Source organism: Taudactylus pleione, unplaced genomic scaffold (genome assembly GCF_031769625.1).
Source record: "Taudactylus pleione unplaced genomic scaffold, aTauple2 ptg000450l, whole genome shotgun sequence".
Taxonomy (NCBI): Eukaryota; Metazoa; Chordata; class Amphibia; order Anura; family Myobatrachidae; genus Taudactylus; species Taudactylus pleione.
Window position 1 is genome coordinate 273641 of NW_028284852.1, and position 25753 is coordinate 299393.

Below are 25753 nucleotides of genomic sequence, written 5' to 3' on the forward strand. Positions count from 1 at the left end.
GAAACGCCGCTCACAGTGCACTGGTGACGCTGGGCTGTGACTTTAAAAAAAAAGGCAGGCGTGTCGCAAGCGTTTTATAGGAGAGTCGGATACGGCGTCTGCGTCTTTGTACTCGGCTTTACTAATAGGATGTAATAACATTTGTTTTACAGATCGACGCCTTTCATACATACGGTGTAGCGGTTACTATTTTATGTAGCGATAAGAAGCGTATTTTGAGAACAAGGCTCTGGCGGAAAACTCGGCGCGGATAAGTGGTGAGCTCCATGGTGCGCCAAACAGGGCTTTTTGGCGGGATTTTCGGAGAGGTGCATGTGGACACATCTGTAGCTCTTTGCATGCTGAAATGCTATAATAGGGTGGTTCCAGACTCGCCCACTCCAGCCATGTTCACACTAATACTGAAGCGGTTGTGTACGTGGGCAGGAAAAAGGGGCAACTTACCATGGTCTCTACTCTCAGCTCAAAGGGCATGGGGTTGTAGACCATCAGCTGGACCTCACACACGTCTCCTTGTACCCACTGGAAATCTGCAGGAGACAAAGCAGAGTCATAACGGTCAAAGGTCGCCATTCCTTTAAACTCTGAACTGTATGTGAACCTGCTACAATGCCTCTTTCCCATACACCAGCATTTAACTTTCATTTGCATAGTGAAATCTGTTTAATAAGACCTGCAGCATTCTTTACAATAAACATAAGAATACTTCTTATAAGGAGCACCCAAAACCTGGGATCATTTGGTACCCCGTCCCATAATTATCTAATAGTTATATGGCACCATAACATATCCACAGTAGATATAATGTGGCCTCTTATCGGTGGTGGAACTAGCGAGTGCTGGGCCCAGGTGCAGACATGTGCTTTGGGGTGGGTGACTCTGCCTCTGATAAAACTACTCTGCAAAAAGGAAAAAAAAAATAAAAAAAAAGTGAATCCTCTCTGGCCGCGTAACCGCAGTGCGCAGAGCAGGGAATCCTTTCTGTGTGACATCAACGCGGTTCAAGTAATTTCAGCCGCTGCCATGAACAGTTAATCACTACAGAATAGGGACGACGGTGGCATGACGGATTGATGATTAAAGGCCAGCGAAACAAATTCAATTATTGATCTGTGGGAAACGTTAGCAGAACAGAGAGAGCAGAAACATAAAAGTGCGCTGCCAGAGAACAAGGCAGGCATTTGGCTCCCGGGTTACCGCACATCGCACTCCGCTCTCCCAGGTCCACTTAGAGCTCAATTCCACATGCTATTCATAGAAGGAATAAAACAAAAGTTGGACAAAAGGCCGGTGACAAATTCTCTCTTTCAGGTGCAAATTAATTTGCAGAAAAGAGCCCCGTGACGACACACAGCGGGGAACAAAGTAAAATCAATTCCAGGACGACCGCTGCACGACGGCCGATGGCTGGGCACGTTGGACTTTATTGTCAAACAAAAAAAAAAAGTCTATTTTACAGCAACATATATTTTACCATTCTGAGAGCCGACAAGAGAGCAATGAAGTTTATATTTAATGGCTTTGAAAGTACAGCTAGCAAATAATTTCCTCCATGGTTGGAAGGTGATGTGGCAACAAACAATGGATACAGAACAGCAGGAAGAGAACTCAAGATCTATATAGTAAAAAAGGAGTACGGCCGATGTTGCCTCAATAACAAGTTCTATATTGTGCCTCATGCCTCGATGAGGTGACTGTTTAGCAGAGGATTGCAAGGCTGCATTCTCATGACCGTGTACAGATCATGTTAGGGGCATGCCTACACTTTAACTGTATGCGGGAGACATTATTATAACAGTTACTGCGACAGAAGGTGAAAAAAGAGAATAGTCAAAAACCTTGTACAATGGAGCAGAAGTCTAACTAAGTCCTTGGTGCTCCACTTTGTGCACACGCAGCGCGGTGCAGGAGGAACACAGGTGCTAGGAATACACAGAGGTACAGGAATAATACTGGTGTTTGGAGTGTACAGAGGTGCAGGAGGAACACAGGATCTAGGAGTGTACAGAGGTGCAGGAAGAACACAGGTGCTAGCAGTGTACAGAGGTGCAGGAGGAACACAGGATCTAGGAGTGTACAGAGGTGCAGGATGAACATAGGATCTAGGAGTGTACAGAGGTGCAGGAGGAACACAGGTGCTAGGCGTGTACAGAGGTGCAGGAGGAACACAGGATCTAGGAGTGTACAGAGGTGCAGGAGGAACACAGGATCTAGGAGTGTACAGAAGTGCAGGATGAACAAAGGATCTAGGAGTGTACAGAGGTGCAGGAAGAACACAGGTGCTAGGCGTGGACAGAGGTGCAGGAGGTACACAGGATCTAGGAGTGTACAGAGGTGCAGGATGAACATAGGATCTAGGAGTGTACAGAGGTGCAGGAGGAAAACAGGATCTAGGAGTGTACAGAGGTGCAGGATGAACATAGGATCTAGGAGTGTACAGAGGTGCAGGAGGAAAACAGGATCTAGGAGTGTACAGAGGTGCAGGATGAACATAGGATCTAGGAATGTACAGAGAGAACACACTTGCTAGGAGTATACAGGGGAGCAGAGGGAACATGGGTGCTAGGAGTATATAGTGGTGTAGTAGTAACACAGGTGCTAGGAGTATATAGTGGTACAGGAATAATACAGGTGTTTGGAGTGTACAGAGGGAACACAGGTGCTAGGCGTGTACAGAGGTGCAGGAGGAACACAGGATCTAGGAGTGTACAGAGGTGTAGGATGAACATAGGATCTAGGAGTGTACAGAGGTGCAGGAGGAACACAGGTGCTAGGAGAGTACAGAGGTGCAGGAGGAACATAGGATCTAGGAGTGTACAGAGGTGCAGGATGAACATAGGATCTAGGAGTGTACAGAGGTGCAGGAGGAACACAGGTGCTAGGCGTGTACAAAGGTGCAGGAGGAACATAGGATCTAGGAGTGTACAGAGGTGTAGAAGGAACACAGGTGCTAGGAGTGTACAGAGGTGCAGGATGAACACAGGATCTAGGAGTGTACAGAGGTGCAGGATGAACATAGGATCTAGGAGTGTACAGAGGTGCAGGAGGAAAACAGGATCTAGGAGTGTACAGAGGTGCAGGATGAACATAGGATCTAGGAATGTACAGAGAGAACACACTTGCTAGGAGTATACAGGGGAGCAGAGGGAACATGGGTGCTAGGAGTATATAGTGGTGTAGTAGTAACACAGGTGCTAGGAGTATATAGTGGTACAGGAATAATACAGGTGTTTGGAGTGTACAGAGGGAACACAGGTGCTAGGCGTGTACAGAGGTGCAGGAGGAACACAGGATCTAGGAGTGTACAGAGGTGTAGGATGAACATAGGATCTAGGAGTGTACAGAGGTGCAGGAGGAACACAGGTGCTAGGAGAGTACAGAGGTGCAGGAGGAACATAGGATCTAGGAGTGTACAGAGGTGCAGGATGAACATAGGATCTAGGAGTGTACAGAGGTGCAGGAGGAACACAGGTGCTAGGCGTGTACAAAGGTGCAGGAGGAACATAGGATCTAGGAGTGTACAGAGGTGTAGAAGGAACACAGGTGCTAGGAGTGTACAGAGGTGCAGGATGAACACAGGATCTAGGAGTGTACAGAGATGCAGGAGGAACACAGGATCTAGGAGTGTACAGAGGTGCAGGATGAACATAGGATCTAGGAATTTACAGAGAGAACACACTTGCTAGGAGTATACAGGGGAGCAGAGGGAACATGGGTGCTAGGAGTATATAATGGTGTAGTAGTAACACAGGTGCTAGGAGTATATAGTGGTGTAGTAGTAACACAGGTGCTAGGAGTATTTAGGGGTGCAGAGGGAACACAGATCCAGCACGGTGCAGAAGGAACAGGGGGGGTTAGGTTTAGGGCTCCTAGGGGGGACTTAGGGTTAGGCACCCCCCCCGGGAAGTTAGGGTTAGGTTAGGGGGAGGGTGGGTTAGTGTTAGGCACCTCCCCGGGGGACTTAGGGTTAGGCACTGGGGGGAAGGTTAGGGGTAGGCACCCCTAAGGAGGGTTAGGGGGGTCAGGTAAGTTCATACTTACATGGGACGATCTGTATTTTCAGCCGTGTCGGCCTGCCGCTGTTGGGATTTGAACATTCGTATGTATTCCCAGAGGTGCAGGAGGAACACAGGTGCTAGGAGTGTTCATTGTGCAGACAGACCACACGTGCTAGGAGTATACAGGGGTGCAGAGGGAACATAGGTGCTAGGAGTATATAGTGGTGTAGGAGTGTACAGAGGTGCTAGGAGTATTAGGGGTGCAGAGGGAACACAGGGCCTGACTCAGACCCGCTCGCTAAGATGCATACTCTTGCTGCTGCCGATGGTATGCATCACAGTGCGCATGTGCATACCTTAGCGAAAGTTCACAATGCATTCGCTCGCTGCGCATAGGCAGCCCAGCAGAGTGAGTGACAGGAGAAGCCATTTGTAGGTGATAACAGGGGCTGGCCATTAAAAACGGGGGAGTGGAGGTGCAAACGCAGGCGTGCCTGAGCATCTCAGCGGCGTTTTAGAGGTGTGCATAATTATAAGACAGCATCATAGTACACGTCATATGGCATGTTTTTACACTGAAGTGCTCGCAGTGCGTGCGGCAGGGTATGGTCAACCTCAAGCGCTGCGATAGCATCCGATGTACCGATGATTGCATACACTTCCTGGACATGACGTGCACAAGTGGGCATCTTAAAACAGGCTGGTGGGTGTCTGCATACACTATGTGATCGCTCTCTAAGAAATACCGGGCGTGCTAATGCATTGCTGTGTGATAGCACTGCCTACGCAATTTGCAAACACATTGGGCCTGATTCAGAGCCGCTCGTAAGCGGCCGCTCGTTCGTTCCGAGCGATGTTAGCCCAACTGCGCATGCGTACGGATCATTATACGCATGCGCTAACCAGTCAGTGCGGCCGAAATTCATGTGCTCGCAAAATAGCGAATGCCTGCTATTTTGAGTGACAGAAAGAGGCGTATGTGGGTGGTAACAGGGGAAGGTGCTTGAAAATGAGGAGTGGAAATCAGAACGCAGGCGTGCTTAAAGGTCAAAACGGGCGTTTTATGGGTGTGCATATTTAAACCAGCAGCGTCATTGACCACGTCACTGGGTTATTTTATAGCCAGAACTGTTCGCAAAATTGTGGTAGCAAACACCAACCCCAAGAATAGCGAGCAGTTCATACCCTTGTCGATGTACTCGATTAATCTAATAAATAGCGGACATGACGTAGGAGGCAAGCGGCCAGGGGGTGTAGTTTTCCAAAAAACTAACGCAAGTTTTGTTCGCTCGTTCAGACATAGAGGCGTGAACAGACTGCAAACAGCGAACGGTTCATTTGAATAGCCACCCCTTGTTTTAGAACGAACGACCGCAAATAGCGAGTGGCTCTGAATGAGGGCCATTGTGCGATGATCACATCTAGCGAGCGGCTCTGAATCAGGCCCACAGGTCCTAGGAGTGTAAAGAAACGCAAGAGGAACACAGGTGCTAGGCATGTACAGAGGTGCAATTATTATATAGGGGGCGTGGCCTTGTGGCAGAACAGGGAAGATGTGTCCATCTGCGGCTCCTGCATTTTGGGCTTTAAATCGGGCAACAAACAGAGCCCACTCCCCCTCCTTGCTGCCCGCCTGGTGTCTGCTGGTCTCCTGCCTATAGTCTCCGATGCCGCGTCTGATGCGGCCGATGGTTAGGGCCTAACATCAGGGAATTTCCGGCAGCTGGGTACTGCGACTGCGGTGCGGTTGCGTCAGTCAGTCCTCCTGTTGCATACCAGGTCCCTGACTGACATTTAGCCTCCCTGCCACCCTGATTTCCGGCCTGCTTTGGAGAACCACTGTGCCTGCTGCTTTGTGAGCTGCTTGTCCTGTCTTGCAGGGGGAGACGCCATTTTGGAAGATACCATAGGACTGTGCCTGGCTATTCAGCATCTACATCTGCAGCTGCCCTTGCTTTTGTGTAAAGTCGCAGGATCATATATCTTGTGCTTTTTATCCGTCTGGGTAAGAGTGCTTGTCCTGTTTATGACAGAGTCTCCCCTGCTACATGTTTGTTTGCGGCATACTTTTTTCTGATCTACAATTACTGCACCTCTCCAATGCAATGTGACCGAGCAGCTATTTAACTGCTCCACCACTACTATATGTTCTGACGCCCATCTCTCCGTGTAGCCATGATTATCCCGTCCGCCTTCTGGAATTTTTGTGACATTCGCTTATCCTTTTCTTCCCTGCCCATATGGTGCCCAAGCGGCAGAAACGGACTGTGCAAGTGCCCCTTGTAAGTTTTTTCAAACAACCCTCACCAGCTCAAGGTGCTAGGGGACCTCCCTCAGGTGGTATGGGTGGCAAATCCCCAGCTTCTGACATGCTACCTATTACTGCTCGGCCTGCTGCTTCACAGGGGGATTTATTGGGAGATGACTCGCCTCTTGCGGTGGGAACAATGAAGCAACTTTTTGGCATCTTTCAATACAGATATCGGCTCGGAATTTAAAGCTGCACCTCAGTCTTGTCAACAAAAAGTTGATGCTCTCGGTGACTGTACAGACCACTTTGAGTACATCTCATAATGACTTAAATCATCCTTCATGAGCAACTACAGGCTGAAGTTACGTCCTAAGTCGGAGATTTAGAAGATAGATCCCGTCGCAATAATATCAAAATACGGGGCATTCCTGAATCTGTAGCCTATGCGGACCTGAAGGAATTGGTCACAGACCTTTTCATGAAGCTTCTTCCTACTAGTACTACTACAGACTTTCTGAAATGGTATGTTGACCCCACTTTTAATCCAGCTGTATAAAGAGGCCACCAAAAAAGCTTTTCTTCCCTCATGAGATGTTAGAAGCACAGATTGTGGCGATCCCCAAACCTGGGAAGAACCCTTCTTTGGTTGCTAATTACTGTCTGATAGCATCATTGAACACGGACTTTAAATTGATTGCCAACAGACTGGCGGCCTGATTCAGACCCGCTCGCGAGCGCACAGAACTCGTAAGCGGTTCGCTGGTCCCCGACTGTGCATGCGCCGCATACACAGAGCGATCGCACACCATGACATAGTGGGCGTGCTTATACTCTGCCGTGCGATCGCCTGCCTTGCTGTCTGAATCGGGCCCTTTATTCCAACCCATTAGGACGTATAGTGGCATTAAGAAAGTTCCTTCTACTAAAGTTGATTTACTGGTTAGAACATACTTGCCTATTCTCTTGTTCCCTTGTGGTAGGGTCTCGTCCACCGCAAGCCCCAGTGAACTTCCTGCTCTAACAGAGCAGGAAGTTCACTACTGACATCACTGGTGATGTCAGCAGGGCCGCCCACAAAAACGGCAGGCATTCCTTTAGGAACGCCTCCGTTTGTCCAGCCACCCCCCCTGCACGTCTACAAAACGAGGCGAGCAGTCAATCACAATCGACAGCCGCAATGCCGCGCGTGCGCACTGCCCGGCCATCGACTCGCTTGCGAGCGCTATGCGCTCGGGAGTGGGTCTGAATCAGGCCCTATGTCCTTAGGGTGGGCTGGCGTATCCAGAGTTACAATTTTATCAAATGGCATCGCTGCTATGTCAAATTCGGCACTGGTTTGTTCTAGGGGTGAGCGGGTTCGGTTTTGCTCGGATCTTTAAAGGGCATTTTATTGGCCATCGCCTATCATATGTTTTGGATAGCCAATATAATAAATCCGAATTTGCGTTAAAGTGGCGATAAGAACAGAGTAAATCCGAGTAAAACCGAACCCGCTCACCTTTCTAGATGCCTCGCAAACCATGGGTGCTTTTGGAAAGGGGTTTGTCCTCTCCACTCCCTTTAATGGATCTCCTGTGGCTGCCGCAATCCTGGTCGCCAACTCCTCTCACGATGGACTGCCGTGAAGGCCACTTGTGCTGTGTGGCATAAGGTAGTCTCTAAATTAGATGAGTTTAGACTTCCTACTACTAATCTTTCACTGGCGGGGGTGGCACATAACATTCCAAATCTCAGATGTGATAATTGGGCAGAAAAAAGGGTGTTACCTGCTTGGGCGTGGTAACTTTGGCAGATGTGTCAATTCCCTTTCAAGATAAGGATTTAGATTTCAGATTCAAGATAAGGATTTAGTTCCCGTCAGGGATTTTTATAAGTATCTTCAATTACAGCGCTGGTTATTTAGTCTACCACAGGGGCTCCAGTCCATTGTTGGCGTTTTGGGCATGTCCGGCTTTGGCCTAGATGTGGTCTAATGTGTTTGCACTTATTGCTAGAGTTTAAAAGGTTACCATCTCCACGAACCCTCTGCTGGCGTTATTCCACATGTATCATGAGCACGTTACTAATAATTATAGATACATAATGGGGCATATTCTTATATGTTGATAGTCCACCAATGGTGCTCCACGATTATACCGAGTGTGGACACTATTGAATCTTGAGTACAAGCTCACTAGGAGTTTGAGACAGCGGGGTGTGCTTACTCTTAATCTGCTTCTAACACTTTGATACGCTGGTTTGGGTGGAATGAGTATTGGATTGAAAAGAGCTTAGCCAATGAAGTGGGAAGTCCTCAAAAACAATCTCAATTGCCCGGTCACCGTCCTTGACTTTTGGTTTGCATACTCCAATGTTCTGACTTGTGATGCCTACTCTCGGATTGGTATCTCTCTTCTATATATATTTTTTTATTATATGAAGAGGTCTTTTTGTCAAGGGGATCGGTATTCCCTTGTCGGGTTAGGTTTGTGCAATTGTCATTGCGTTGTATTGTATCTGTGATGTACCCTGACCTGTGGGTCTTACCCAGTATTTGCACCCCCCTTCCCCCATTTTTCATCTGTATCACTTTGACTTTATGGTTTTAAAAAATTAATAAATATTCAATATTGGAAAAAATAAATAAATAATTATATAGCTTATAGTGATCTGAATTATTGATGTTTCTAAATTATAAAACAAAAGGTGAAATGAATTTGCCAGCACCCAGGGGAGGTGTATAGAAAATATCGCCTGGAATAAATTTAAGCTCAGTTTAACCCTGATGGTACATTTTGTTGAAGCTCCCACAAGCAGCTCCGGCAGAAAGGAAAATGCCGCACATCCAGCAATGGGACAGGAAGTGTAACTGAGGAGCTCTGCAGTTTTGTGGCCCCTTACAAATAATGATGATGATTTATATATTTATTAACAGTTTGCATTATTCCGTTGCGCTTTACAATTGGAAACATTAATAGAACAAAACTTGGTAATAACAGACAGATATATAGGTAGGAAGGCCCTGCTCGCAAGCTTACAACCTATAGGGAAATAGGCACTGATACACAAGGATAGGTGCTATATATTGCAATCCAGCCAGAATGCAGAGTTTCTTGGTGGGCTGCATGATCCAGTCACACCGGAATGTCGGCCAAATGTCAGGAGGATGTGAAAGAAAGACAATATGTGAGGTTATGTGTGGACTGTGAGAGGGGATGTAATTAGATATGGAAGCTATGAAGGTTATGTGGGTGGTTCTGGAATCTGATAAGCTTGCCTGAAGAGGTGAGTTTTCAGGGAACGCTTGATGGATTAGAGACTAGAGGTAAGTCTTATTGTGCGTGGTTAGGCATTCCATAGAGTGGTACAGGTAACAGGATACTTTAAAACGTCCCCCCCAGCTAAGGTCTCCATAAAAGCAGAGAGCAGAATATAGATGGCAATAAAGACCAGAGATGATCACTTGTCACTCGAGCGACTCACAGCCATCGATAGACACAACAAATCTTTATAGGGACTCTTAATCATTTCGGACAAGACCGCCACACCGGTCCCCCAGGAGCCTTAATATACTGTGAGCTCTCCTACTATATCTGTAAAACTTCCTGCACAGATTTTGCTTAAAAAATAAAATGGTTGTGTCTGAAAAAAATGAAGAGGACGATCCTTTATGCTCATAACCTTCTCCCTGCTCATTGACCTCCAGATGCTTCATCTATCACTCAAGCAGTACATATATTTTATTTTTATAATGTCCTGATATTGTGCTAATTACAGCCTCTTTCAATTTATACTACACAGGGCGACATCCATCAAATGAATGAAAATGTCAGAAAGTGGAGAAGCAGAGACTCGGGGTTAGTGGATATTTTTGGAGCAAGTTCAAACCAAAAAAACAAAAAAAGGACTTCAAACCCATTTCTTGCAGAGTTAATCCCAGCCTTGGTCCTCTATGGCATGAGACATGGTGAATACTATTCTAGCCAAGCACGTATGACTACGTATCACATCCAGGTATTAATAATAATTGCAGTACACAGGACAGTGCATAGCATGTGAAGATGGAACCAGAGCACAGAGTCATACAGGACCACACTTGGGGATTAAAGACTTGGAAGACAAAGAGCCCAGCATATTATTTAGGGATAGGGTGGGGAGTGGCATAATGAAATGGGAAAATACTTCAGAAAGACGAGGACTTATTGTAAGAGAAGGTAGCAGAGATGGAATCGGTATGTATGACCGCCGGACCTCAGGTCGACTGATCAAATCCCGACGCCAGAAAGTCGGCAGATCAAGATTCCGACTAAGGTAAGTAACTACCCTAACCATCCACTCTTCCCCCCCCCCAACCCTCCCTTAGGGGTGTCTAACCCTAACCCCCCCTCCCCTAGTGCCTAACCCTAACCTCCCCGCAGAGGTGGCTAAACCTAACCCTCCCGGGGGGGGGCCTATGCCTAACCTCCCCCCGCAGGGATGCCTGACCCTAATCTCCTCTTCCCCTAAGCCTAACCCCTCCAGGGGGGGGTGCCTAACCCCAAGTCCCCCCGGGAGACCCTAAACCTAAATGCTATCCGTTCCCGATGCCCAGTTTACCGACGATTGGTATGCCGGGCGGTGGGATTTCAGTGTGGGGCTAATGATAAGCATCGGTATTTAGACGACTATCATTAGTCCCATACCGGGATTTCAGTGTCGGGAAGCCGGGGTTCGGCATTTCGACCGGTCGCTTCCTAACTACATCCCGACAGAAATAGTGATGGAAAAAGGAAAGATTGCTGCACTGACAATATAAGGAAAAAAAACGTATTTATTTTTAATATGTTAATTTTATTAAGACCATACCAATTTAAAATCTTAACCCGGCGTCAGTCAGGTTGGGTCATTATGACCCGGGCAGTTTTCACTTGTGTATATTTTTCTGTCATGTAATGCGATGCTGCCAAACTTCTGAGTAGCTGGAGTGAAGACCCCTCACTTCATGTTTTTCGCCACAGCTTAGTTGACGCACGACTGCGCAGGGAGATAGACGTGGGCAAACGTCAAAAAGGTAAATATGACCCCAACCTTACAGTCCATGTTAGAATTTTGTGCCAAATGAGTGCAGTGTTTATCGTTTATGTGTTTGGTTATTTATATGTTTTTCTTCAAAATGGATCACGAGGACTGTGAACGGCAACGTATTGTATCCAATTTTGGAGAAATCTGATTCAGAACAAAATACAACGCGAGTCGCAACTCAAATAAACCCCCCCGGACAATTGTTTTATGCCATATTGAATATGTCCGGAATAAATGGGTATATAATACATGGGAATAAACCCATAAAACGGCGCAGATTCCTGAAAAACTTAGGTCTTGCTCTTACAAATGACCACTTCAGCACTCGGAAAGAGGTCTTCCGGCTACCGAGAGACATGCGACAGAGAATAGGAGGTTTCCTTGGAGAGTCTTCTGAGGAGCCACCAGCAGTTCTAGGTGTACGGAAAAGATGTCAAGTTTGTCCTGCTAAAACAATATCGCAAGACCACCCCCACACATGCACAAACTGTAACAAGTTTATCTGCCCCAAATATATTGTTCTGTACTGCAGCAAGTGTGGTGATATGCTGCAAGAACATGATTAGTATAAGACTTTGCATTCATCTCCTAAACATCTCGTATTCACTTACACCAAAATGTAAGATTTATGTCAAAAAGTTAACTTTTATCTAGTTTAATAACAGTGAGACTAAGGATGTCTATTTTTGATAATTAATTTCATAGTTTTTCATAATAGTAAAATAAAGTTCCTAAGATGACTTCTAAGGTCTTTTATTTCACATAAATAACTTTTTTATGAGTCTTTTAACTAAAATATACCATTGGATTTCCAAATCTTTGCAAAAAAAATTAGAAATGTGGGGTTAAATATTTCAGAGTAATTTGGACCCACCTGACTGCCGCTGTAACAATTTTCTACTGTACTGACGCTGGGTTAACAATAAAAATAACATATTCGTCTATTAAAATATGCCTCTGTACAGCTATAGTCTTAATAGATACATGTGATCATTGGCATAGACATTAAAATAATCAATTGTAAAAATAAACTCATTGAAACACAGTGCATCTAAAGCTGGGTACATATTAGACAATATTTTGAACGATTTGCCCGATTCCGACAGATCGGAGCATCAAATAGCTCAAATCGTCAATTGTGTACCCACCATGCGTGCTCCCATGGCGTCGGATCTTCTGGTCGTCCCTGCATGCTGCTCTACCTGAGGATCTAGTTAACGGTTGTCAGCAAAGGGCGAAGCTTGTACGCACTACCGGTCGACCAAGTGATATATTAACATATAGTTAACGCTAAAACAACATTGTGTCGTTTGCTGACAGTCTACTGTGTACCCAGCTTAAGATTCTAAATAATGTAACAGTCTGTTACAATGTAACTGACCTATTTCACAAAGTACAGTCACAGTTCTCTGTATCGTTAAAGTTTTAAAAGTAGAGTCTTTTTCAGAAAAAGGAGTTTAGATATTCAATTGCTCTTATGGCCGAAGCTACATATAAATAGCCTGTTTTAACAATCCAAAAATAGGATATATGTATAAACCGTACCGTAAGATGCTGGGTTATCCAATTCGTTTTAGTGTCCCAGTTACAGGAGTATCGGCAGTATGTGAAGCTCCGGCCGTCAGCAGTTAGCGACGCGTTTCGTCCACAGTGAAAGCTGTGGATTTTTTTTTTTAAGCTACAGCTTGGAAAAGACCACAGCTGTGGAGAAAATGCGCCTCTCATTGCACCCTCATTACCAGCTTGACAGCTCCAGGGACCTCCTGCACATAGAGTCTAAGCTCCCTGACATAGGCACCAGCTCCACCACGGACCAGAGCTTGCAGCACCGCTATTGAGCGAGTTTGCCTGCTATATGCAGGAGCTACTTACCTGGACTTCAAACAGGCTGTCCCATGGAGCTTACCAGGTGGGTCCACTTACATACGCAGGTGTGCCTCCACAATACTGAACCTGTAGAAGGTGCGGTCACTTGCTAAAGGCTGGCACTTCACATACTGCGGATACTCCTGTAACTGGGACACAGGGCACCGCAGGGCAGGGGGCGCTTTTGGGCCTGTCAGTTTTCAATTCATTATCATTCTCACTTGTAGCTTCCTTTTATTTTATCCCCAGCATCTCCTGGACTCCCCTATCTCTTCCCAAAGAGGCCATACCCTATTTTGGGTGCGTTACGTCCCTATTTGAAATATACGGGGGCGCTAATGCTCTTTCTGGCACAGGGCACTAAAAAGTCTAGTTACGGCTCTGCCTTCTGGGATAGGTTGGTTGCCGATCTACATTGTAATAGACTGCGCCATCATTCAGAATCTTAGATACATTGTGATTTAATAGGAGTTTATTGTTACAATTGATTATAATGCATATGCCTACGATCATAAGTATCTATTAAGACTATAGCTATACTTTTATTTCAATATATTCTATTTTTATTGTTAAGATTTGAAATTGGTATGGTCTTAATAAAATTAAGATATTATAAATACATTACGTTTTTTTTCTCTATATTGTCAGCGCAGCAAACTTTCCTTTTTCCGTGGTTTTTGTGGCTGACAATTACCTCTAATTAGTGACTATTTGTCTGACAGATCCAGGCAAGAAAAGGCCCAAACCTCCATCTCAACCAGACAGAGAGACGAGATAAAGACCTTTATAAAAGGACGTGTTACAGAATGCAATGTATCAGAGCCAGGCGCTCAGCAGACTGGGGAAGCCATAAAGATTATAGCTAAACTGGGTTCACATCAGATGTGTACCCAAGCTGACGTCATGGGCGACGGTACACGGCAAGTGCATACACACTTGCCGATGCCGGGCTAGACGGGGGAGGGGCGCGCCATGCTGCATTATGGCATCGTTAGCGACACTCGCCCTGCAGCAGGGTCGACAGGGGATGTCGCTAATGACAGACGGGGGTGCGCTTACCATGGATATACACTAGACGGTGAACCCGATAATGACGCTCCGAACCGCGGAATCAGACGACATATCGCCTGGTGTGTTCCCAGCTTTACATTTTCTTTTTCTGTGATCCTTGAGGAGTCACTTCTGTCCCACTCTCATCTCAGGGCCCGATACAGAGGAGCTCATACTGTAGGTGTCGCACTCAAGCGGAAAATGTTTTCAGAATGCGCACGCATCCGAGCTGCACTATGTCTGCCTCCCGGTGGTTACCGACAAAACAACATGACGGATGCCGTCCCCATCGGCGGGCTGCGGGCTGCAGTGTCCCACAGGTGGGAAAAATAGCGGTGCAGCGATCACAGTCATTGAATAGACGCACACAGAGAAGAGAGTTTGGGGAGAGCCTGGCATGTACATCAGTGCCAGGCACGCCCACAAGGGTGGTCACCCCCACCCCCTTTTCAGGCACGCGCGCTCTGGAGTGCCCTTTCTAGGTCTGTGCGCTGGCAAGCGACCCAATGGTATGCGAACGCGCATGCGCACACTTCGTTCTGCGCGTGCATGAACTACTCTGTGCGATCGCTAACCGCTCGCTCGCCAAGCAAAGACAGTCCAGTGAAATGAGTGACAGGAGAGGCCGTTTGTGGGTGGTAACAAGGCAGGCGTGCCTGATTGTTCCAGCGCAATTTCAAAGGCGTATATAATTAATAGCCAGCATCATAGTACACGTCGCATGCCCTTTTTTTTTTTTTACACTGAAGACCTCGCAGTGCTTGCGGTAGGGTAAGGCAACCACGAGCGCTGTGATCGCTTCCGATGGTCCTCGATGTACCAGTGTTTTAAAACACTTCCTGGAGATGACGTGCGCTAGTGGGAGTCTCTACATACGCTTATGGGTGTCTGCATACACAGAGCGATCGCTCGCACAGCCATAGTGGGCGTGCTAATGCCTTTCCGAGCGAGCGCCTGCCATGGCGTCACTTTGCCGAATTTGCGTATGCTGGATGCGAGTGATCGCATCTAGCGAGCGGCTCTGAATGAGGTCCCTAGAGTGAACACTGGCTGCAATAGCATGCACTTCTGAATCAGGCCCAAAAAAGGCTGCCAAACTGAGCAGACAGAGGCTTTAATTAACTGAAGTAATGGCGTCCGCAGAGGGAAAAGTATTAGACAGTAGGGACGTGGTAGGAAAAGGCGACATTCAGGATCTCAACATTCGGAATGTAGACAAGTTCTCAATATCGACATGAACATTAGGTTTACAAAAAAAATGTATAGACATTCAAAAAATGACGACATGTTCATAATGTTGACACCAGAATGTCGACATTCTGACTGGATCCCGACAGCAGAGTGCTAGACGATAATTAGGGAGCTGTAGAAACAGCCATCAGAGTAACACAGACTGTGATTGGCTCATGCGAGGGTGAAACATGGCCGCTCTCTGGATACAGAGCCCAGCACTACACACCAGGCCAATTATACATTTTTTTTTTTCATTTTGCAAGGTTCCCAAAACAGTCCTTGGATAACCCAGCGATGCTCTCAAATGTTATTATTATTCTTCATACATAATGCATTAGCATATTCCACTGCGCTATACAATGATTACATATTATTAAGTCACATTATTAGCTCCTCTAGCAGCTGAGCTAACAATCATTTTCCTTTCCGCATACACACGGCTCTGCTACGGTAAGTCAGTGTGAAGCGGTAATCTCTTTAATAGTTATTTCCATCAGCGCCAGAAGAATCCATCTTTTCCGTAATGGTCATTTGCGGCAGAAATGTCCCAATGTCAGTCCTATAAACACCCAGTATAGAAAATTATAGATCTGACAGGCTGCACCGCAAGTGACAGGCAGCTACAATAACACATCTGTAAAACTAAAAAGGATTATTATAGGATTTAAGTTGGAGAAAAGCGTATACGCTCTCATCACGGCAAATTCAGGTAATACAGGAGCTCCCAGCCTGGGTATATTAATGCTAAAGTAAATCACCTCAGCGGGCCAGGATAGTGTTTTACTGCATCAAAATAACGTTACCTGACAGGAATAATGGCAGACACAGCGGAATAGAACCACTGCTGGGACTTCAAGCTGTATCCTCCAGCGCCTGCAAATGCCTTCTTTCATCCCATTGCTTCCTGTACTATTTATCTAGCGCTAAGTTTTATTGCCGGGAATCTTGGAAAGCGGACGCTGCTCCTATCAATCAGACCTGATCAATTCATGTGCGCACTCTATGGCCACGATACTGATCCCGTTGTTTCGCAGTTTAATGAAATCAGCAGCACAGAGGCACAGAAGGCTGAGGAACTTTTCTGGGCTCTAATTGTCTTTGTGTTCTAAAATTAAAAAAAAAAAAAAAAAAACACAGCAGACAGTTTAATTAGAGTAAATCACAGAGGATCTATTAGGGTCTAATAACGTGGTGGAGACTGAGGGCTGCACAGTCTGTCGCAATCACTTTCCAACCGGATTTACTCAGAAGATGCATGGACCACAATGAGCCGGGTGTTACCAGGTACACTGTATTTATTTATTACCAGCTATTTATATAGCGCACCCATATTCCGCAGCGCTTTACAGAGAATATTTGGCCATTCACATCAGTCCCTGCCCCGAGTGGAGCTTACACTCTATATTCCCTATCACATGCGCACACACATACACACTAGGGTTAATTTTTGTTGGGAGCCAATTAACCCACCAGTATATTTTTGGAGTGTGGGAGGAAACCGGAGTACCTGGAGGAAACCCACGCAGGCACAGGGAGAAAATACAAACTCCACACAGTTAGGGCCGAAGTGGGATTGAACCCATGACCTCAGTGCTGTGAGGCAGTAATGCTAACCATTACACCATCTGTGCTGCCACTGTAGGACGAGGGTATTAATACTGTACAGTACAGTGACTATTTATTGTAAGAGAGTTTTGGTGTATTTATGCATTATGTGTAGCGGTCACATAAATTATCCCAGCACAGTGATCCCTACATATCCCTGTACAGTGATCCCTACATATTATCTCAGCACAATGACCCCTACATATTATCTCTGCACAGTGATCCCTACAAGTTATCTCAGAACAGTGATCCCTACATATTATCTCTCCACAGTGATCCCTACAAGTTATCTCAGAACAGTGATCCCTATATATCGCTGTACAGTTATCACTATATATTATCTCAGCACAGTCATCCCTACATATTATCTCTGCACAGAGAACCCTACATATTATTTCTGCACAGTGATCCCTACATATTATCTCAGCACAGTGATACCTACATATTATCTCAGCACAATGATCCCTACATATTATTTTAGCACAGTGATCTCTACATATTATCTCTGCACAGTGATCCCTACAAGTTATCTCAGAACAGTGATTCCTACATATCGCTGTACAGTAATCCCTACATATTATCTCTGCACAAAGAACCCTACATATTATTTCTGCCCAGTGATCCCTACATATTATTTCTGCCCAGTGATCCCTACATATTATTTCTGCAATTTACAAAACTGCAGAGCTGTATAAAAGGCTTAGGACTATGCAATTCCTGTTATCCTAAACAGGGTAATGGTGTAGGTCAGGGGTAGGCAACATGCTGCCCTCCAGCTGTTGTGGAACTACACATCCCAGCATGATAACCTGGTGTTGGTGTAATGCTCACTACCCCACCTACAGTCCCACACCTGGGCAGAGGCCTGTGTGACACACACGTGGCAATAAATGGCTTCAGCAGATGTTCTTATCACAAGGGCAGCAGTCAAACTAACAACCCAGGGCCGTCGCTGGTAGAGAATGACTGCAGAGAACCCCAGGGGTACATCCCATTTCCCAAAAGGCAGGAGTCCCGGGGACCAGACCGCCAAGGGAGGAGAATGACTGCAGAGAACCCCTGGGGGACATCCCATTTCCCAAAAGGCAGGCGTCCCGGGGACCAGACCACCACTGGAGGAGAATGACTGCAGAGAACCCCAGGGGGACATCCCATTTCCCAAAAGGCAGGCGTCCCGGGGAACAGACCACCACTGGAGAAAGACTGCAGAGAACCCCAAGGGGACATCCCATTTCCCAAAAGGCAGGCGTCCCGGGGACCAGACCACCACTGGAGGAGAATGACTGCAGAGAACCCCAGGGGTACATCCCATTTCCCAAAAGGCAGGCGTCCCGGAGACCAGACCACCACTGGAAGAGAATGACTGCAGAGAACCCCAGGGGTACATCCCATTTCCCAAAAAGCAGGAGTCCCGGGGACCAGACCACCACTGGAAGAGAATGACTGCAGAGAACCCCAGGGGGACATCCCATTTCCCAAAAGACAGGCGTTCCGGGGACCAGCACCACTGGAGGAGAATGACTGCAGAGAACCCATGGGGTACATCCCATTTCCCAAAAGGCAGGAGTCCCGGGGACCAGACCGCCAAGGGAGGAGAATGACTGCAGAGAACCCATGGGGTACATCCCGTTTCCCAAAAGGCAGGCGTCCCGGGGACCAGACCGCCACTGGAGGAGAATGACTGCAGAGAACCCCAGGGGGACATCCCATTTCCCAAAAGGCAGGCGTTCCGGGGACCAGACCGCCAAGGGAGGAGAATGACTGCAGAGAACCCATGGGGTACATCCCGTTTCCCAAAAGGCAGGCGTCCCGGGGACCAGACCGCCACTGGAGGAGAATGACTGCAGAGAACCCATGGGGTACATCCCGTTTCCCTAAACGCAGACGTCACGGGGACCAGACCACCACCCTTCTTCTAGTTGGGCAGAAGAGATGACGTAGGGTTAGAATCTCTCATCTTTATGAATGTACAACACTATACCAGAGCAGACACATATTAACAAATGTTTGATTCTTATTCAAAGAAAAAGAACAACAAAAATTATTTTCTAGAGCAAAAACACTTCATAGGAAATGAAGCATAACTTGTTCTGTTCTCCTGTGTCTTGTGTGCGACCAGAGTCATACTGAGGGTGATGCAGCTCGGAGGGCAGTGACTGGTCAGATGCTAAAGTCTATCGCCCAAAGCTTCACCTTTAGCGAACAAAAACAGACAACAATCCAACGTCCTCCCCCTTACGGCCCACCTTAGCGCCGGCCGCATGACACGTCGCGTTGTGGCAATAGGATATCAATTCTCGTCAAAGGTGTTTTTTTTACAATATAACGTCTTAACACCAAAAGCTCTGCGCTGCTTTTCCAAACTTCCAAGAAGGACTCAGGGTTAGGTGCATGAGCACAAGAAGGTGCAATCTAAACCATGTTGGGGTGCAAATGCATTTATTTATTTGCATGCTGGGTAAACACCGGCTGCTTCTGCATGTAGCCTCCAAATGCTGGGCAGCTTTATAGTTACACTGCAATTAAGAATTAACCCAAAACATGCCCCTCCCCAGCTATACATTGCTCTGCACATGCTATATCTGCCCCACAGGCAGCACAACATGATGTCACTTATTTTGTTCTTGCACCTAACTCTGGATAAGTCCCCTGAATATCAAGGTGATAAATACTCAGTCAGCCGGCTGGTTAAACGGAAAAATATAATTTATGCAATGATCATTCCTGGTTAATTGAGCATGATAAACACACATGCTGGTAAGGTTAAGTAGATTCCTTAGTCAAATGTATTATTAATATAACTCACTAAGGACAGCAGAGTGACCTATGTAGACAAGACTACCTAGAATGGCCCTATTGCATGTATGCTCAGATTTCCCCACTGGGTGGCGCTGCAGAGCAATGTGGCCCTTTACAAATCAATGACCATAATTAAGGGTAAGTTCTTAATGGTAAGCCAATGAGGGCTGACACTTACTCCATGGTTCATGCAAAGACGTCAGCTCTGCTTGTGCCATTTTCAGACCTACTTCTGCCTGCAGTAACATTACACCGCTCTGTGATCCCCATTCTACAACACCTGGCTTACTATATAACGGCAGTAACATTACACCGCTCTGTGATCCCCATTCTACAACACCTGGCTTACTATATAACGGCAGTAACATTACACCGCTCTGTGATCCCCATTCTACAACACCTGGCTTACTATATAACGGCAGTAACATTACACCGCTCTGTGATCCCCATTCTACAACACCTGGCTTACTATATAATGGCAGTAACATTACACCGATCTGTGATCCCCATTCTACAACACCTGGCTTACTATATAACGGCAGTAACATTACACCGCTCTGTGATCCCCATTCTACAACACCTGGCTTACTATATAACGGCAGTAACATTACACCGCTCTGTGATCCAAATTCTACAACACCTGGCTTACTATATAACGGCAGTAACATTACACCGCTCTGTGATCCCCATTCTACAACACCTGGCTTACTATATAACGGCAGTAACATTACACCGCTCTGTGATCCCCATTCTACAACACCTGGCTTACTATATAATGGCAGTAACATTACACCGATCTGTGATCCCCATTCTACAACACCTGGCTTACTATATAATGGCAGTAACATTACACCGCTCTGTGATCCCCATTCTACAACACCTGGCTTACTATATAACGGCAGTAACATTACACCGCTCTGTGATCCCCATTCTACAACACCTGGCTTACTATATAACGGCAGTAACATTACACCGATCTGTGATCCCCATTCTACAACACCTGGCTTACTATATAACGGCAGTAACATTACACCGATCTGTGATCCCCATTCTACAACACCTGGCTTACTATATAACGGCAGTAACATTACACCGATCTGTGATCCCCATTCTACAACACCTGGCTTACTATATAACGGCAGTAACATTACACCGATCTGTGATCCCCATTCTACAACACCTGGCTTACTATATAACGGCAGTAACATTACACCGATCTGTGATCCCCATTCTACAACACCTGGCTTACTATATAACGGCAGTAACATTACACCGCTCTGTGATCCCCATTCTACAACACCTGGCTTACTATATAACGGCAGTAACATTACACCGATCTGTGATCCCCATTCTACAACACCTGGCTTACTATATAACGGCAGTAACATTACACCGATCTGTGATCCCCATTCTACAACACCTGGCTTACTATATAACGGCAGTAACATTACACCGCTCTGTGATCCCCATTCTACAACACCTGGCTTACTATATAACGGCAGTAACATTACACCGCTCTGTGATCCCCATTCTACAACACCTGGCTTACTATATAACGGCAGTAACATTACACCGATCTGTGATCCCCATTCTACAACACCTGGCTTACTATATAACGGCAGTAACATTACACCGATCTGTGATCCCCATTCTACAACACCTGGCTTACTATATAATGGCAGTAACATTACACGGATTTGTGATTCCCCATTCTACAACACCTGGCTTACTATATAACGGCAGTAACATTACACCGCTCTGTGATCCCCATTCTACAACACCTGGCTTACTATATAACGGCAGTAACATTACACCGATCTGTGATCCCCATTCTACAACACCTGGCTTACTATATAACGGCAGTAACATTACACCGATCTGTGATCCCCATTCTACAACACCTGGCTTACTATATAACGGCAGTAACATTACACCGATCTGTGATCCCCATTCTACAACACCTGGCTTACTATATAACGGCAGTAACATTACACCGATCTGTGATCCCCATTCTACAACACCTGGCTTACTATATAACGGCAGTAACATTACATGGCTCTGTGATCCCCATTCTACAACACCTGGCTTACTATATAACGGCAGTAACATTACACCGATCTGTGATCCCCATTCTACAACACCTGGCTTACTATATAACGGCAGTAACAGTACACCGATCTGTGATCCCCATTCTACAACACCTGGCTTACTATATAACGGCAGTAACATTACACCGATCTGTGATCCCCATTCTACAACACCTGGCTTACTATATAACGGCAGTAACATTACACCGATCTGTGATCCCCATTCTACAACACCTGGCTTACTATATAACGGCAGTAACATTACACCGATCTGTGATCCCCATTCTACAACACCTGGCTTACTATATAACGGCAGTAACATTACACGGCTCTGTGATCCCCATTCTACAACACCTGGCTTACTATATAACGGCAGTAACATTACACCGATCTGTGATCCCCATTCTACAACACCTGGCTTACTATATAACGGCAGTAACAGTACACCGATCTGTGATCCCCATTCTACAACACCTGGCTTACTATATAACGGCAGTAACATTACACCGATCTGTGATCCCCATTCTACAACACCTGGCTTACTATATAACGGCAGTAACATTACACCGATCTGTGATCCCCATTCTACAACACCTGGCTTACTATATAACGGCAGTAACTTTACACCGATCTGTGATCCCCACTCTACAACACCTGGCTTACTATATAATGGCAGTAACATTACACCGATCTGTGATCCCCATTCTACAACACCTGGCTTACTATATAACGGCAGTAACATTACACCGATCTGTGATCCCCATTCTACAACACCTGGCTTACTATATAACGGCAGTAACATTACACCGATCTGTGATCCCCATTCTACAACACCTGGCTTACTATATAATGGCAGTAACATTACACGGATTTGTGATACCCCATTCTACAACACCTGGCTTACTATATAATGGCAGTAACATTACACCGATCTGTGATCCCCATTCTACAACACCTGGCTTACTATATAACGGCAGTAACATTACACCGATCTGTGATCCCCATTCTACAACACCTGGCTTACTATATAATGGCAGTAACATTACACCGATCTGTGATCCCCATTCTACAACACCTGGCTTACTATATAATGGCAGTAACATTACACCGATCTATGATCCCCATTCTACAACACCTGGCTTACTATATAATGGCAGTAACATTACACCGATCTATGATCCCCATTCTACAACACCTGGCTTACTATATAACGGCAGTAACATTACACCGATCTGTGATCCCCATTCTACAACACCTGGCTTACTATATAATGGCAGTAACATTACACGGATTTGTGATTCCCCATTCTACAACACCTGGCTTACTATATAATGGCAGTAACATTACACCGATCTGTGATCCCCATTCTACAACACCTGGCTTACTATATAATGGCAGTAACATTACACGGATTTGTGATTCCCCATTCTACAACACCTGGCTTACTATATAATGGCAGTAACATTACACCGATCTGTGATCCCCCATTCTACAACACCTGGCTTACTATATAACGGCAGTAACATTACACCGATCTGTGATCCCCATTCTACAACACCTGGCTTACTATATAATGGCAGTAACATTACACGGATTTGTGATACCCCATTCTACAACACCTGGCTTACTATATAATGGCAGTAACATTACACCGATCTGTGATCCCCATTCTACAACACCTGGCTTACTATATAATGGCAGTAACATTACACCGATCTGTGATCCCCATTCTACAACACCTGGCTTACTATATAACGGCAGTAACATTACACCGCTCTGTGATCCCCATTCTACAACACCTGGCTTACTATATAACGGCAGTAACATTACACCGATCTGTGATTCCCCATTCTACAACACCTGGCTTACTATATAACGGCAGTAACATTACACCGCTCTGTGATCCCCATTCTACAACACCTGGCTTACTATATAACGGCAGTAACATTACACCGATCTGTGATCCCCATTCTACAACACCTGGCTTACTATATAACGGCAGTAACATTACACGGATTTGTGATTCCCCATTCTACAACACCTGGCTTACTATATAACGGCAGTAACATTACACCGCTCTGTGATCCCCATTCTACAACACCTGGCTTACTATATAATGGCAGTAACATTACACGGATTTGTGATTCCCCATTCTACAACACCTGGCTTACTATATAACGGCAGTAACATTACACCGCTCTGTGATCCCCATTCTACAACACCTGGCTTACTATATAACGGCAGTAACATTACACCGATCTGTGATCCCCATTCTACAACACCTGGCTTACTATATAACGGCAGTAACATTACACCGATCTGTGATCCCCATTCTACAACACCTGGCTTACTATATAACGGCAGTAACATTACACCGATCTGTGATCCCCATTCTACAACACCTGGCTTACTATATAACGGCAGTAACATTACACCGATCTGTGATCCCCATTCTACAACACCTGGCTTACTATATAACGGCAGTAACATTACACGGCTCTGTGATCCCCATTCTACAACACCTGGCTTACTATATAACGGCAGTAACATTACACCGATCTGTGATCCCCATTCTACAACACCTGGCTTACTATATAACGGCAGTAACAGTACACCGATCTGTGATCCCCATTCTACAACACCTGGCTTACTATATAATGGCAGTAACATTACACCGATCTGTGATCCCCATTCTACAACACCTGGCTTACTATATAACGGCAGTAACATTACACCGATCTGTGATCCCCATTCTACAACACCTGGCTTACTATATAACGGCAGTAACATTACACCGATCTGTGATCCCCATTCTACAACACCTGGCTTACTATATAACGGCAGTAACATTACACGGCTCTGTGATCCCCATTCTACAACACCTGGCTTACTATATAACGGCAGTAACATTACACCGATCTGTGATCCCCATTCTACAACACCTGGCTTACTATATAACGGCAGTAACAGTACACCGATCTGTGATCCCCATTCTACAACACCTGGCTTACTATATAACGGCAGTAACATTACACCGATCTGTGATCCCCATTCTACAACACCTGGCTTACTATATAACGGCAGTAACATTACACCGATCTGTGATCCCCATTCTACAACACCTGGCTTACTATATAACGGCAGTAACATTACACCGATCTGTGATCCCCATTCTACAACACCTGGCTTACTATATAACGGCAGTAACATTACACCGATCTGTGATCCCCATTCTACAACACCTGGCTTACTATATAATGGCAGTAACATTACACGGATTTGTGATACCCCATTCTACAACACCTGGCTTACTATATAACGGCAGTAACATTACACCGATCTGTGATCCCCATTCTACAACACCTGGCTTACTATATAATGGCAGTAACATTACACCGATCTGTGATCCCCATTCTACAACACCTGGCTTACTATATAATGGCAGTAACATTACACCGATCTGTGATCCCCATTCTACAACACCTGGCTTACTATATAACGGCAGTAACATTACACCGATCTGTGATCCCCATTCTACAACACCTGGCTTACTATATAATGGCAGTAACATTACACGGATTTGTGATTCCCCATTCTACAACACCTGGCTTACTATATAATGGCAGTAACATTACACCGATCTGTGATCCCCCATTCTACAACACCTGGCTTACTATATAATGGCAGTAACATTACACCGATCTGTGATCCCCATTCTACAACACCTGGCTTACTATATAACGGCAGTAACATTACACCGCTCTGTGATCCCCATTCTACAACACCTGGCTTACTATATAACGGCAGTAACATTACACCGATCT

The 25753-nt window shown here is 45.7% G+C and overlaps 1 protein-coding gene across 1 annotated transcript in view; it reads right to left on the bottom strand.

Annotated features, from left to right (window-relative positions):
* The window catches only part of LOC148505570 (trafficking protein particle complex subunit 9), a 361954-nt gene that overhangs the window by 230836 nt on the left and 105365 nt on the right, over positions 1-25753 (bottom strand). Inside the window, exon 12 of the mRNA XM_088448050.1 lies at positions 445-530. Coding sequence (XP_088304176.1) covers positions 445-530 — 86 coding nt within the window. The remainder of the gene's footprint in view (positions 1-444; positions 531-25753) is intronic.